At 37.3% G+C, this 14,405-nt stretch overlaps 1 protein-coding gene across 1 annotated transcript; it reads right to left on the reverse strand.

Moving 5' to 3' along the window:
* Positions 1-12,800: 12,800 nt before the first annotated feature.
* On the reverse strand, positions 12,801-14,063 carry LOC149257955 (putative germin-like protein 2-1). Its single transcript, XM_089370462.1, has 2 exons — positions 13,840-14,063; positions 12,801-13,720 (listed from the first exon to the last, which is right to left on the reverse strand). Exons 1-2 carry the CDS (start codon positions 13,967-13,969, stop codon positions 13,176-13,178), a joined length of 675 nt encoding a protein of 224 aa, XP_089226588.1. The 5' UTR covers positions 13,970-14,063; the 3' UTR covers positions 12,801-13,175.
* Between the last annotated feature and the right edge of the window lie 342 nt (positions 14,064-14,405).

Here is a 14,405-nt window from a genome sequence, read left to right on the forward strand (position 1 = left end):
AAGAAATATCTACATGAACATGGACAAATACAATATGTTGATCACACTAGTATACGTGGATGATCTAATTTTTGGGAGCAATAATGATGAAACGAGTCACAAATTTACATATGTCAAAAGAATTTGAAATTTCGATGATTTGTGAGTTTTCTTACTTTCTTAGACTTCAAGTAACTCAAACTAAAGTAGGAATACTCATATCATAAGAAAAATATCTCAGGTATATTCTTAAGCGATTAGGGATGGAATAATTTGCTATTGTGACCACACTTATGACTACATGATACTAATTAAGTAAAGTTGATTCATGAATATCCTATGGTAGATGCTACTCTTTGTGGATTAATGATTTGTGGTCTTTTATATCTAACAACTTCATGACTAGACATCATGCAGGCAATATGAATGGTGGCAATATTTCCATCAAGTCATAAGGAATCTCATATGCCAGTTGTAAAGAGAATACTTAGATATCTGAAAGGCACTATTGATTTTGGACTATGGTACCCCAAAAGAAAAAGCATTACCTTAAATGCATATACTGATGCAGATTGGGATGGAAGCGTTGATGATCAAAAAAGTACCAGTGGAAATGCTTTCTTCTTAGGAGACTAATTTGCATCTTGGTTAAGCAAGAAACAATCACCTATATCTCTCTCCATAGCTAAATTCAAGTGCATAGCAACAAAAATTTGGTGTACACAAATCCTATTGATGAAGGAAGCCTTGAAGGATTTCAACCTAGAGATAAATGAGTTGATCACCATCTACTATGTCAATGCTAGTGTAATTAGCCTCCCCAAGAATCCAGTCATGCATTCAAAGAAAAACCATATCCAAACCGAGCACGTTCTCTGAGAACAGGTTGTAGAGCAGAAAATCAAAATGGATTATGTCAACACTAAGGAACAAATTACAGATATATTCACAAATCCCATATGAATTGTAAACTACCATGGATATTCCATTGCATAGTTTTTCACAACATATCTGATGATATTATATTAAAAATCTGAAATTCTACACTATTACAATTTTAGTAGATTTATGGATCTATAGATTTCTCATTAATAGTGGATGCATGCAAATAAAAATTATACATAAAAATAGAGAACAACAAAATAAAAGTACACACACAAACACACACACACACAAACACATGCGCGCGCACACACACACACATGCGCGCGCACCCACACACATGTGCATGTGCATGCACACACATATTTGATGCAATATATGCTCTAGGGAACCCTTTTCGGAGAAAACCTAGCTAGAAGGTGAAGTCTCTTCGCTCTCTCTCTCTCTCTTTCTCTCTGAATGAAAGTATGGTTGAAAGTACAAAGTAGTATGGTTTGTGTCTCGTGGGATGCTATAATCCCCAAATCCTCTCCATCTGTTCTGTCTATTGTGCCTCTTGGAAATTTATTTTCAGCTATGGAACAAATGCACTTGGAAGAATGGAATCCCTTTTCCTCCTAGTGGCCCGATTATAACACAACCTGGTAGCCTACTAGTGGTTAGGTTTGACTACCTCAACTCTTAACCCGAGTTACAATATTGACTCTTCTAGAGTCTTATACATCATAATAAAATGGCTAGCCCCTTTTTCATGAATAATGGAGGCTAACATGAAATCCTATCAAATTATGGTGGTGAAAACAAGAAGGTCAACTTTCGAGTGACATAACTTTCACATACAAACTTCAATTAACACGCTTCCTATGTTGTTGGAAAGGTATCTATTTATAGAAAAACATGAAAAGGCCCTGTACTAAAGCAGAAACGTTTTACCACCCAAAAAGCATCATTTGATGCCTCAAAACGCTCCTGGAATGTTTAAGAGCCTGTTTTGCCAAACTAGGTCCTTCCTATAAAAATGGTCCCATGCGCTGATTCCTCCACCTTTTCCACTCTCAAACCATTTATGTGGATGAAAAAAAATAAAATGATCTAATATGGATCACCCTACATTAAGAATCATTTGACTCTTTCATCCCATTAGAGCATCCCTTTCTTATTGATGTCAAAGGGGGAGGATATGACAGGGGGAGTAGCATGATGACACGAAGAGAAACACAATGACAGGGGGAGTAGCATGATGACATGAAGAGAAACACAATGACAGGGGGAGTAGCATGATGACACGAAGAGAAACACGGTAAACCCATATGCTATCATTCTGAGACATTTAATTCTGCAGTAGTTAATTATCCCACATATGATAAAGAATTGTATGCATTAGTACAAAGTGTGAAAAAGTGGAAACATTACATAATGGGCAAAGAAACAATCATATATACCGATCATCAACCACTTCAATATTTGAACTCACAAACTAAATTGCAGCAATCAAGACATTATAGGTGGATGGGTTTCCTACAACAATTTCATATTGTCATCAGATATAAGAAGGGCATACACAATAAGGTTGCAGATATGATATCAAGACCAATCATAAATGCATCTACTATACTTAAGCATAACTCAGTAATGCATGAAAGTTATATTGAACAATATGCTCAAAATGTAGATTTTAAAGATGTATATGCAACTTTAAGTCATGGCAAGCAAGTAGAAGAATTAGATTATTATGTTAATGACCAACTCTTATATCATTTGGGAAAGTTATGCATTCCACAAACTGAAAGAGTTAACATAATCCGAGAAGCACATACTTATCTCATATCAGGTCATTTTGGTGTGAATAAAATAGTTGCACAGTTGCAAATGTTCTATTATTGGCCAAGAATGCATGAAACAGTTTCTAGATATATTAAAGGGTATACTATGTGTGCTACAAGCAAGCCCAGTAATAAAAAATTAGGCTTGTACACTCCACTTCTAGTTCCTTCTCGTCCTTGGGAAAGTGTTTCCATGGACATTGTTGGGGATTGCCAAAATCTAGAAAATGTCATGATTATTTGTATGTTGTTGTGGATAGGTTCAGCAAAATGTGTATTTTGAAACCTTGTAACAAGCAGGTCACAGATGAACAAATAGAAAAGTTGTTCTTTCAGCATGTATGGGTTCATTTTGAGTTACCAACTTCTATTATACCTGATCGAGATTCCCGATTTGTTGGGAAATTTTGGTCCAGTCTATGGGAGTTGATGGACACCGAATTGAAGAAGAGCACAACATTTCATCAACAAACAGATGGTCAAATAGAGGTGGTCAACATGAAAATGATCCAGTTGCTCAAAGGCTATTTCAGCAAGCATCCCAAGCTTTCGGATGAGCATTTGTGTTATGTGCAACATGCTTACAACCAGGCCAAGCACTCTTCTACTCAGAGATCTCCTTTTGAGACTTGTTTTGGTTATATACCAAAGTCTCCCTTGGATTTTGTCTTTGGTAAAGACATAGCAGTTGATGAACACAGTGATGTGGACAAGGCAACCAAGTCCATTGAACAAATCCAAGAAATTCACTAGGCAGTGCAGGAACAACTAGAAAGAAGCCAGGCCAAGTATAAGGCAAGGCATGACAAGCATCGAATTGAGCATAGTTTCCAAGTTGGTGATCACGTCTGGCTGTACATTAGCAAAGACAAAATGCAAGGTGAAGGTAAGAAGCTGAAACCAATAAGATATGGGCCTTTCAAGATACTTGAGAAAATTGGTGAAAACGCTTTTTGCCTTAATCTGCCAGCTTATATGCATATCTATTCAGTCGTTAATGCAGAAAACTTGAGACTATATGAACCTTCATTGATTGAAGATCCCGAAGAGAAAAGTCAGTTGCCTTCTATTGATGATATGTTGCCTGAATATCTCAATGAGTTGCGGGAAGACACAGTTCTGGGTAGGAAGGTGAGAACTACGCGCAGAGTGGATGTTGAGTACCTAAGAATCAGACTCAAAGGTTCAAAACCAAGCAGTGCACGATGGATAGAAATTGGGCAAGTGAGGAAGCTGTATCCTCACTTGATCGATGAAACCAACTTTTGTTGGTCCAAAAGATTTTCAGTGGGAAGGCGTGATCCAAAATGGATCCTAAAAACCTATAAGTTTTCATATACACAACTATCAGAAACACTATCGCATGAGAAAAACATGAAGAAATGGTGAAATCATAGTTAAGCAGAGGCTAAAGCAACATTTCACAGGAGCCGTCGGATCGGACTGATCAAATGGTCCATATATAATCTTCATATCGCAATTGGAGGTGGCAAGCAGAGTCTATCAGAGGCGGACTTATGGAAATCACAATAGAAATCAACGCGATTAAACGAGGGCTGTTGATCTGTATGAATGGTCCAGATCTACTCGCAATATCTCATCGCTAATACACACACAGAAGGACTTAACCTACGGCCCGAAGGTTAGGTGATATGCGATTGCGATATATCGCATTGCAGTGATACAAAGGAGCGGGGCCAATACAAATGCAACTTGCGATAGCTCGACCCGACAGGTTTTATGGATACAATTTAATATATTTTGAGTTCTGGTAAAAAGGGTTTTTCTATGTATTTTCGCATTTTCGTTAAATAAACGAAATATAAAGAAAATGCACCCGGAGCGATAAAACAGACCTGAAAGGTTAATACATGTAGCTTTATATTAATTGAGTTCCGTAATGAGCGGGATTTCCAGCGGGCCTCAGGCAGTAAGTGGTATTGGACGGGCTCCGCCCGATCCCATACACTGGCCGACACGTGTCTTAGCATCGGAGAGAGAAAACTGCCTTTTCGGGCTGGTAATCTTCGTATGCATAAGCCGCCTGAAATGAATATCAACTGTTGGATCAGAGATCACCCAGATCAACGGTGGGCTTGCGATAGCGACCAAAGGTGGATCAGAAAGGATTATAGGGTAGATTCGATAATTTTTTAAGTCCAATAGAAAAAGTTTTGCGGGTTTTTCAGCGTTTTTAGTGTATTTCTCTATGTAAACAGAGAAACGTGTTCCCAGGGATTTCAACTATGCCAATGGTCCTTTCCGCTGAAAAATAGGTGGCCACCATACCTGAAGGCATTTCATAATGATTTTTTAATGCTCAGAGGGGATTTGAACTGACAGAGGCCGGAAGCCAGAGAGCCCAAAAGTGGAGACGAACAGACAAGCGCCGATAGGCTTAAAAGCCAGTTAGTGGCAGAGACATGGGAGGTAGTGCTAAGACAGAGAGTGAGAGGGAGAGTCTATGTACTCAGAAAGGCTTGAGGGATTCAAGTAAAACACTGTTGTTTATTCTTGTTGTGTTGAGACTCGATTTGAGCTCACACTTGTAAAAACTCTACTCTTGAAGACATAATAGAGAGGTCACCATTGAAAGCTGGACCAGGAGACATAGCCAAGGAGTTTTGGGTGAACTCCTTGATTATTTGTTGTATTGATGTGTGTTTGTCTATTATGTTTCTATAACTACGCATTGTCTATATTATTTGCAATCTTTTTGATCCGTTGCACTAAGTAATATAGGCATTCCTACATGAGTCTGTAATACCTTAATATTGTTTTAAGATCTCATTTTCAGATCAATCTTAGCAAGACTCAGGTAGTAAGAAATATCCCCAAAATTTCACAGCCAAATAATGTTATCTGTGCGTCATGTCAACATGGAAACCAAGCTAAGACAAAATTCAAATCAAATGAATGTTCTACATAAGAGCCTCTAGAACTTATTCATGAAGATCAGTGCGATCCAACCATAACTCCATCTCTACAATAAAAAAGGTACTTTATTTTATTTATAGATGATTATACTAGAATGGTGTGGGTATTTTTCATAAGATATAAGTGAGAAGCACACGTTTTTTTTTTAATCTCAAAAGAATGGTTGAAAATGAAAGTGAGTTGAAGATTAAATTCTTAAGAACAAATAGAGGTGGGGAATTTACCTAAGGAGAATTTAATGCATTCTTCACAAAATATGGAATCAAAAGGGCACTCTCTGTTGCTAGGACTCCACAACAAAATGGAGTAGCGGAAAGAAAGAAGAGATTTGTACATGACATTGCACAAACAATGCTATTAGAAGTTGATTTACAGGTAAAATTTTGGAGGGAGGTAGTTGAGGCAATAGTCTATATCATGAACTGAGCTCGACTTTGGGTAAACATTGATAAAACTCCATACGAACCATGGAAAGGAAGGACTGCTTCTATGAAACACATCAGAATATTTGGAAGAAAATACTATATGAATATTAATGATGACTCGCTAGGGAAATTTGATTCATGTTTTTATGAAGGAATTTTTCTTGGATACTCATTAAGAAGCAAGGCCTACAAATGATATGCTAATCAGTTTTCAGAAGATATTCAAAATCATCTATGTAAAGATAGATGAAGGTATTCCAAAAATAGAATTATTTCAAACCAATGAATAAGACCATATCCTTGCAGATCTAAGGAAGGTGGTGCACAGAAAGATAAGGAGCCAAAAAATCAAAAGGAGGAATCATCTCAAACATTGTCAAAGTTAAAGCCTATACAAAAACATCATTTAGAAGACAAAATCATTGTATATGTGGATGGAGGAGTATGTACTCGAAGAAATATGATAAACACACCAAAAATCAATGATATTGCCTTTCTCTCAATAATAGAACAAAAAAAATTCACTCAAGCAAGTAAGGATCCTCACTAGATAAAGGCGATGGAAGAAGCGATGAACCAAATTAAAAAGCATGGAACATGGGAGCTACTACCTTGTCCAAAGCAAAAGAATGCCATAGGAACCAAGTTAGTGAAAAAGAACAAAATGAATGATGATGGACAAATAATTAGAAATAAGGCTAGATTTGTGTGCAAGGGGTACACTCAAATTCAAGGAATTGAATTTGAAGAGACTTTTGCTCCTACTTCTAGACTAGAGGTTATAGGGATGTTTTTAGCATTTTCTTGTTCAAATTTTTTCAAACTATATCAAATGGATGTCAAGTCAACCTTTCTAAATGGAGATCTAAAACAAGAAGTATACATGGATCAACTAGAAGGATTTGACTTGGATGAAAATAAATAATTTCTATGCAGATTAAAAAAGGCTCTGGCACACTTATCACCCTCAAAACTGCGCCAAGTGGCGTGTCTGTTCCTTAATAAACCATGCCAGCTGCTGCTTCTGCTCAAAAAATGGTGCGACTGTTCGCGACAAAACCGCGCCAACACTTTCTTGCACTCAGAGATGATTAGTCATCTGAGACCTATGCTCCAGGTCCTACTGTAGTCCACCTGATCCTACAAATGCTTCTGTACACTCCACTGCCAGTACAGTTCTGTAATCAATGATGCATCCTAAAAAGAAAAATTAAGGCTATCCCTACTCTGTGCTCTGATACCAAGATAAAAATAAGACTTGAATTGAAAAAGAAGGAGTTACAGCTCACAGGTGAGTACTGTACATGGAGACTGCACTCAAAGAAAGAGAATTCTCTCCGTACACTGTACTTCATCAAATGAGCAATTACATCATTAAGTACTTTACTAGATATCAGGGAGTTGCAACCACACTCCTAAACTCTAGGAACAAATCCTAAACTAAGGAGATACGTTACAACTTGTGTAACAATTTCTCCATTAATACAAAATAATATTAATTATTTTCAACTGAACGTTCTTCCTTTTCCTTTTATAACGTAGCAGCCATATGCCATTTCTGATTTTAATACAAGTCTCCCCACCCAAGCCAAGCCAAGAGTGAATGACCCAGTCATGAATGCCGCCTGTATTGAAATTAAGAAGCCATATGCTGATCTTAATTTTCCAACTTTTAATTTCAGTCTCCGTAGAAGCAAGAGTACTGAGTGATGCACTCTTCACGACACGGCCGGCCGCCTCAGATTAAAATTGTGTGAAATGGAGATAACGTGGATCATTGCCCGCTAATGCCCCTCTACCGCATATGACCATGTCAGATTTTTGGTATTTTTTGTTTTCACTGCTTTTGCGACATCCTCATTTCCCCTTGGGGAGAAAAGATCAAAGGATCAGTTTCTATGACAAAAATTCAAATGCCCCATTAATATAGAAAATGATTTGAGGACATTGAATCAACTAACTTACCCACCCACCACTAAAATTCCCTACGAGCGTAGCGAAAGTTTCTTGGCAAACCTATAATTCCCTGAGAGCTTAGCAGAAGTTTCTTAGGAAACCTATAATAATACATAACTGTCTCCATGAACATGGTATGTTTATCTCAATTGCAGGGTATTCGAAAGATATTGTTGGAATGTTTTTTTAATTGCCGAGATAATCTGAATTTCCAAAAAATCTTATTAGATTTTAGCAAAAATCTACAATGTTTTTCGTCTTGACTTGCCTACTTATATGCAAATGTACTCCGTGGTAAATGTGGAAAACCTGAAGAATTATGAACCTCCATTGATTATGGATACCAAAGAGGTTGCACAAATCCCTACAATGGATGATTTTACACCGAGTATCTAGATAAGTTGCTTGAAGATATCATACTCAACCAGAGGACTAGAAGTTCACAACAAGGAGATGTGGAGTACATCCGTGTTGGCTTTAAAGGAATACATCCAAGCAAAGCTCAATGGATGGAGAAGGAAAAAGTGAGGGAAAAATTTCCTCACTTACCAATTGACTGAAAACTCTTTTGGTGGTCCAAAAGATTTTAGTGGGGAGGATTGATTCAGGTGGATCCTAAGAAAAGTACCAGTGGCATGACAAAAGGCTCAAAACTCAAAGTAGCAGAATCTAGATAATCTTAGCATCAAATTGAAGTGCTCATCATCCTAATTCCAATGGTGCGAATGACACTTAAATCCAAGTCTAAATGACAAAGTTAGAGCAAGTCAAATTTTGAGTTTGACTTGTCCATGTAGGAGGGAGAAGATGACATGGCATAGTTTCAGCGAATAAGGGAGCACGACATGGCATGATGCCACTAGAACCTGCATATCGCATATCGTCAAAACGGAGGAGCGCTTAAGGAAGAATCGGCCCCTAGAGTTCCCGATTGCGATTGCGATATTGCATATCATACGCCGGAGGAGTTACAATCGGCCCGGCAGGACTTAGTTGCGATGCGATATACATCATATATCGCAATCAAGGGCTGGTGCTTGCGATATAGATTAGGGGAGAAGTGTCGATTACAATTTCGCGGTGGGCACCGATTACGATACTGCAATAATGGACTTAGACCCGAAATATTATACAGTGTGATTAATAAACCCGACGAGTCTGCAGGTGTTGTAGGGTGCTAACCATTATGCGAAGGGTTTCATGCCGATTGCTATAATGCGACGGGACTTTCGAACGGACACAAAAACATTATGTTATATGGTGAATCTTCTTGTCGGGTCCATAGTTATCACATGATGCTATGTCTGTGCATTGGATTCTTCGCCAATAAGTTGGGACCATCAATGAACCCGCCGGTGAGAGTCATGCATTGTTGAAATGGGTTGCTGGAGAGTGTATTACTATTGTGGAAGGATGGTTTCCATGAATCCTTCACGCTCACTCCCCCCTACTTACCTTGGGTATTATGTTGAAACTACCTCGATTTTGAGGGATGCCACCATGATCTTGTATATATGACTGTTTTGTTGGAGAAAGGCAGAGGAGGACTAGATGAATACACTGATTTTACTGCATACAGCAGGGCCTGACCCTGGCAGCAGGTCAGAACCTTGCGTTGAGCAGTATGGAGATTTCGAGAAGGTTGCAGAAGGCCCGATTATCCAAATTGAGAGTTTGGATAGGCATTTTTGCACTATTTTTCGCTAGGATTTTAGTGGTTCTATTTGTTTTCAAAGTTGGGCTCTCCGTTCTCTACCCATCTATCAACTTGGAGTTATAAGGGTTGAAATTTCTTGTTGTTGTACTTTTATCTCTTTTATGCCACTAATAAAAGGAAGGCCTCCCCACAATTGAGCAGGGTCCGAAGACATAGTCCAAATTGGAAAAACTCCGTAGTCAAATCATTGTGTCATGGTTTTTGTGTTCTTCTGATTATTTCCGCATTTTATGTGCTTTTAAGTTCCATGGTTAATTAACTCTGTTATATGTAATTCTGATGCATCTATAAGTAAAAGTTCTTGGATCACCAAGTGAGCCAACTTTGTATAAAAAATTAAATGAGAAAGGTAAAAAATTTATTGTGTGCGTGTATGTTGATAATTTGATTTTCACTGGAGATCTCTCAATAGATGATTTTAAGACAAACATGAAAACATAATTTGATATGACTGATTTAGGCCTAATGAAATATTTTCTTGGTATTGAAGTAGCTCAATATGAAGATGGTATTTTCATTTTTCAATCTAAGTATGCAAAGGATATATTGAAAAGGTTAAGGATGGAAAATTGGAAGCCAGTTGTAACCCAACCTTTATAAGAAATTGGTTGGAAGTCTTATGTATTTGACAGCAACAAGGCCCGATATAATGTTTGTTGTAAGTTTAATTTCCAGATTCATGGAGTCTCCAAAGAATACCCATTAGCTAGTTGGAAAAAGGATTTTAAGATATGTTGTTGGAACAATAAATTATGGTATCTTATATACATTTGAATTAGATTTTAAACTAACTGGATATACAGATAGTGATTTTGCAGGAAATATTTATGACAGGAAGAGCACATCTGGGTATGTGTTAAATTTTTGTTCAGGTGCAGTTTCATGGGCATTAGTGAAGAAATCCATTATGACTCTATCATCAACTGAAGCAGAGGATGTTGCAGCGACAACATCAACATGTCAAACTGTGTGGGTGAGAACAATTTTGAACGAGTTATTGCATGAACAGAAAGAACCAACTCAAACTTTTTGTGACAACAAATCTGCTATTGCAATATCATGAGTTAATGTTTTCCACAAGAAGAGTAAACATATTGATACAAGATATAACTTCATTCGAGAATCAGTAAGCAATAATGAAATATGTATGGAGTTTTGTCGATTTGAAGACTAGTTTGTAGATATATTTACAAAACCCTTGGGTAAAGAATTGTTTGAAACTCACAGGGAAAACATAGGAGTATGTATGATATAACTTCATTGTGATGAAATAACATTTCTTTTTGTTTTTGTTTTTGGTGAGATAATTAAGGGGGAGAACGTAAGAGTAATTATTACACCATGTGTCGTCTTCCACCGTCGCGGCCTCCCCGCACACCGCCATGACTCTTCAATTTCCAATAGTTACCACTGCCTGCGATCACACCACCTCAACCTCTCAAATTTGAAAGGCCAACACCGTTTGGAAAAATAATTGTTTAACTGATGTAACCAACTCTACTTTTTCTATAAATAGAAATGATCATCCAGAGGCATATATCATCCAACTCGGCTTTCGTATTTGCATGAGTAGATAGCAACTATAGTTGCAGTTTGTATTTCATGTGTGTTTAGTTTCTTTCAGCTTTCCCATTTTTATTATGAAACTTTCCCATTTTTATTATGAAACTTGAGAAATTATGATAAGAAATAAATGTTTTGAACTCTAAGATAAATATAGTATGGAAAATAGGAAGGATGGAATTTTTTTGTTAGAATGTAAACACATTGGCTAATCCCCTAATATGTAATTTGCAAAATGTTTGGTGATTTTTTTATAATGCTTTTATATAGCCTCCTATAAAATTTTGGTAGTTTTTGAGGTAAAATAGTTTTATCCTACAAAATTTGGTTAATTGTTTTAACAAAATCTAAAAAATCTTTTTCCGTGAGCAAGAACAACTGAAAATAATTTTCCCTCGGCAAAAAGATGGAAAATTAGCCCATCTGCAAAATTTAGATCCTAAAATTTCCCCAAATATAAATCGTTAAAATTTTCTAATTGTTATAAAAAATATAATAAAGTGATTTCAAACTTACTCGAAGTATCATATAACTCAACCATTTTTCAATAAAAAAAATCAGAAACATCACATATATTATTCTTACAACCAAAATTAATTTTAATTCAATTTTTATTATCATTCTTTTACATTTATTATACATACTCGAAAATAATTACACATCTAATATTTAAATCCTTTATAATATCTAAAAATGGAATAATTCAAAATTATTAATTTTATGAAGTAATGTAGAAAGAGGAAAAGAATATCAATTAATCGGTTCTATATATTCCTGTATAACCAAACGTAGTGTATAAAAAATTGGAGTTGTCTTTAGTGCGATTTTTTGGACTTTCTGGTGCCAGAATCTGGTGGAAAAATTTGAGGTGAAATCTTGATTTGTGTTATTTAAACTAGTTTTTTTACTGTATATATGGATTGAGCGCGTGGAAAACCCTTGGGACACTTGGATTGCACAAGATTACCCATCAAGCTTGTGATGTCAATAAATTCCTGCAATGTATATATGGATTCAACACCCTCCAAAACCCCTAATGCACTTCGATTGCACAGGATTACCCATCAAACTTGCGATTTTAATAAATTCCTGCAATTACACTAGAAAAATGCCACCATAAGAGCTTCCAAAAAGTCACACTAAAAACCACTCCTAAATTTTTTATCAAAATCAAATAAAAGTTTTACGTTTTACAAGAGTTACCATTTTCGTTTGAATTTTAAAACTATTTATTTATAATTAAAATTTAATTTAAAATATTAAATACATAAAGGCCGGAGTGTGTGTTGCATATCCACAAACCTTATGTATACAACCTTAGCAACGCTTACCCACGCTTACCCGCAACATAGAGCCTAGGAAAAGCAGATGATGACCTATGGAAGACATGACCACGAACACTTGCAAAATATTTGTTCCTCGAATTGAGTTTTAGTTAACATTTCATAATGTGCTCAAACATAACAAGAAGATAAACAAATTGAACGTCTTGTCCGTGGTAGAGAATTATATCGAAAGTAAGTGGAGAAAATATGAATGACGATGGGGAGAGGGTGTCCAGATCGAATGAATTTCATTATCCTTTTTATTATATTGCAAGGAAGTCTACAGGATAAGTCTGCATAGACGGATATGAAATTAAAGCTGTGAAATTTATTAATCCAAACAAACACCGCCGATTTGCAATATTGAGGTACCACACATTTATGTGGTATATTGGGGTACCATACTTGCATACTAGATAGTAATGACTACCTATTACTCCGTGACTTGAGAGTAATTAGAGAGGGGTTTTATTTTTTATATAAATACCAACTGAACTGAATTGAACAACTAAAGACCAAATCTATTCTGATTGATGCAAAGGAGAAGTGACATCGTCATGAGATGACATCAGGAGGAGGACTTGAATTTGTTTTGGAGACGGTGGACGAGCTTGGAATCGATCTGGAAAGCTCTGGCAAGAACGGAGGCATCAACAGGGGGAGAGGCACCGAACAGTGCGTTGGCCACCAGCTGAGTTCCTGGATTCTGGCTGCTCAGTCCAGAGATGGCCACTGCGTTGACAGAGCCAATGTTGAGTTGGAAGTGCACAAGGCCTTTGGGGAACACGAACACGTCTCCCTTCTCAAGCTTTGTGGCGATCAATGTGTTGTTAGTGGTGATGAAACCAACTGAGAGAGTACCCTCGATGACCACCAAGATTTCGGTGGCCCGCGGATGTATGTGAGGGGGAACGAGACCGAGAGGAGTAGCGAAATCAATCCGAACCATGGAGATTCCTAAGGTGTTCAGCCCTGGTAGTTCCATGACAGAGGCTGGCGTTACGTTAAATCCCAACATGTTACTTGTATCTCCCGCTTTATCTAGGCCCCTCAACAGGAAGTCCTTTGCTGTAACCATGGCCGCATCCTTGCACGGGAATCCGTTCACAATAACTGCATCATAAATCAAATTAAAACAACATTTAGGTGATGTACTTATTCATCGATGATCACACTATTGATAGCAAACGCATCAGAAATAGAAATACACATCATCAAATGCAAATTTATACCTTTGCTCTTTAAATCAGCGACGCAAATGTCTTGTAAAGCATCTGGATCACCTGCGCGCACAATAACAATACTATTCGCGTATGACAAGATCAGCAGTACTGCAAGGGCTAACGCCGGAAAGGATTCCATGCCTGCAACTCAACTCAACTCACTATTCTTTTCTTTTCTTCCTTACGATTCGATGCTTAAATGATAGATGATGCTGCACTGAGTAGTTCGATGAAGAATGAATTTTGAACGTTCTTCCTTTTCCTTTTATAACGTAGCGGCCATATGCCATTTCCGATTTTAATACAAGTCTCCCCACCCCAGCCAAGCCAACAGTGAATGACCCAGTCATGAATGCCGCCTGTATTGACATTAAGAAGTCCAACTTTTAATTTCAGTCTCCGTCGAAGCAAGAGTACTGAGTGACGCACTCTTCACGACGCGGTCACCCGCCTGTATATATTGACATTAAACTTGGTAGCAACTGTGTGAAACGGAGATAACGCGGATCATTACCCACCAACGCCCCTCTACCGCATCTGACCGTGCCAGGATTTTTGGTGTTTTTTGGTTTTCA

Source organism: Pinus tabuliformis, chromosome 6 (assembly GCF_031772625.1).
Source record: "Pinus tabuliformis cultivar Carrire ecotype Pingquan chromosome 6, CPIR1, whole genome shotgun sequence".
NCBI lineage: Eukaryota > Viridiplantae > Streptophyta > Pinopsida > Pinales > Pinaceae > Pinus > Pinus tabuliformis.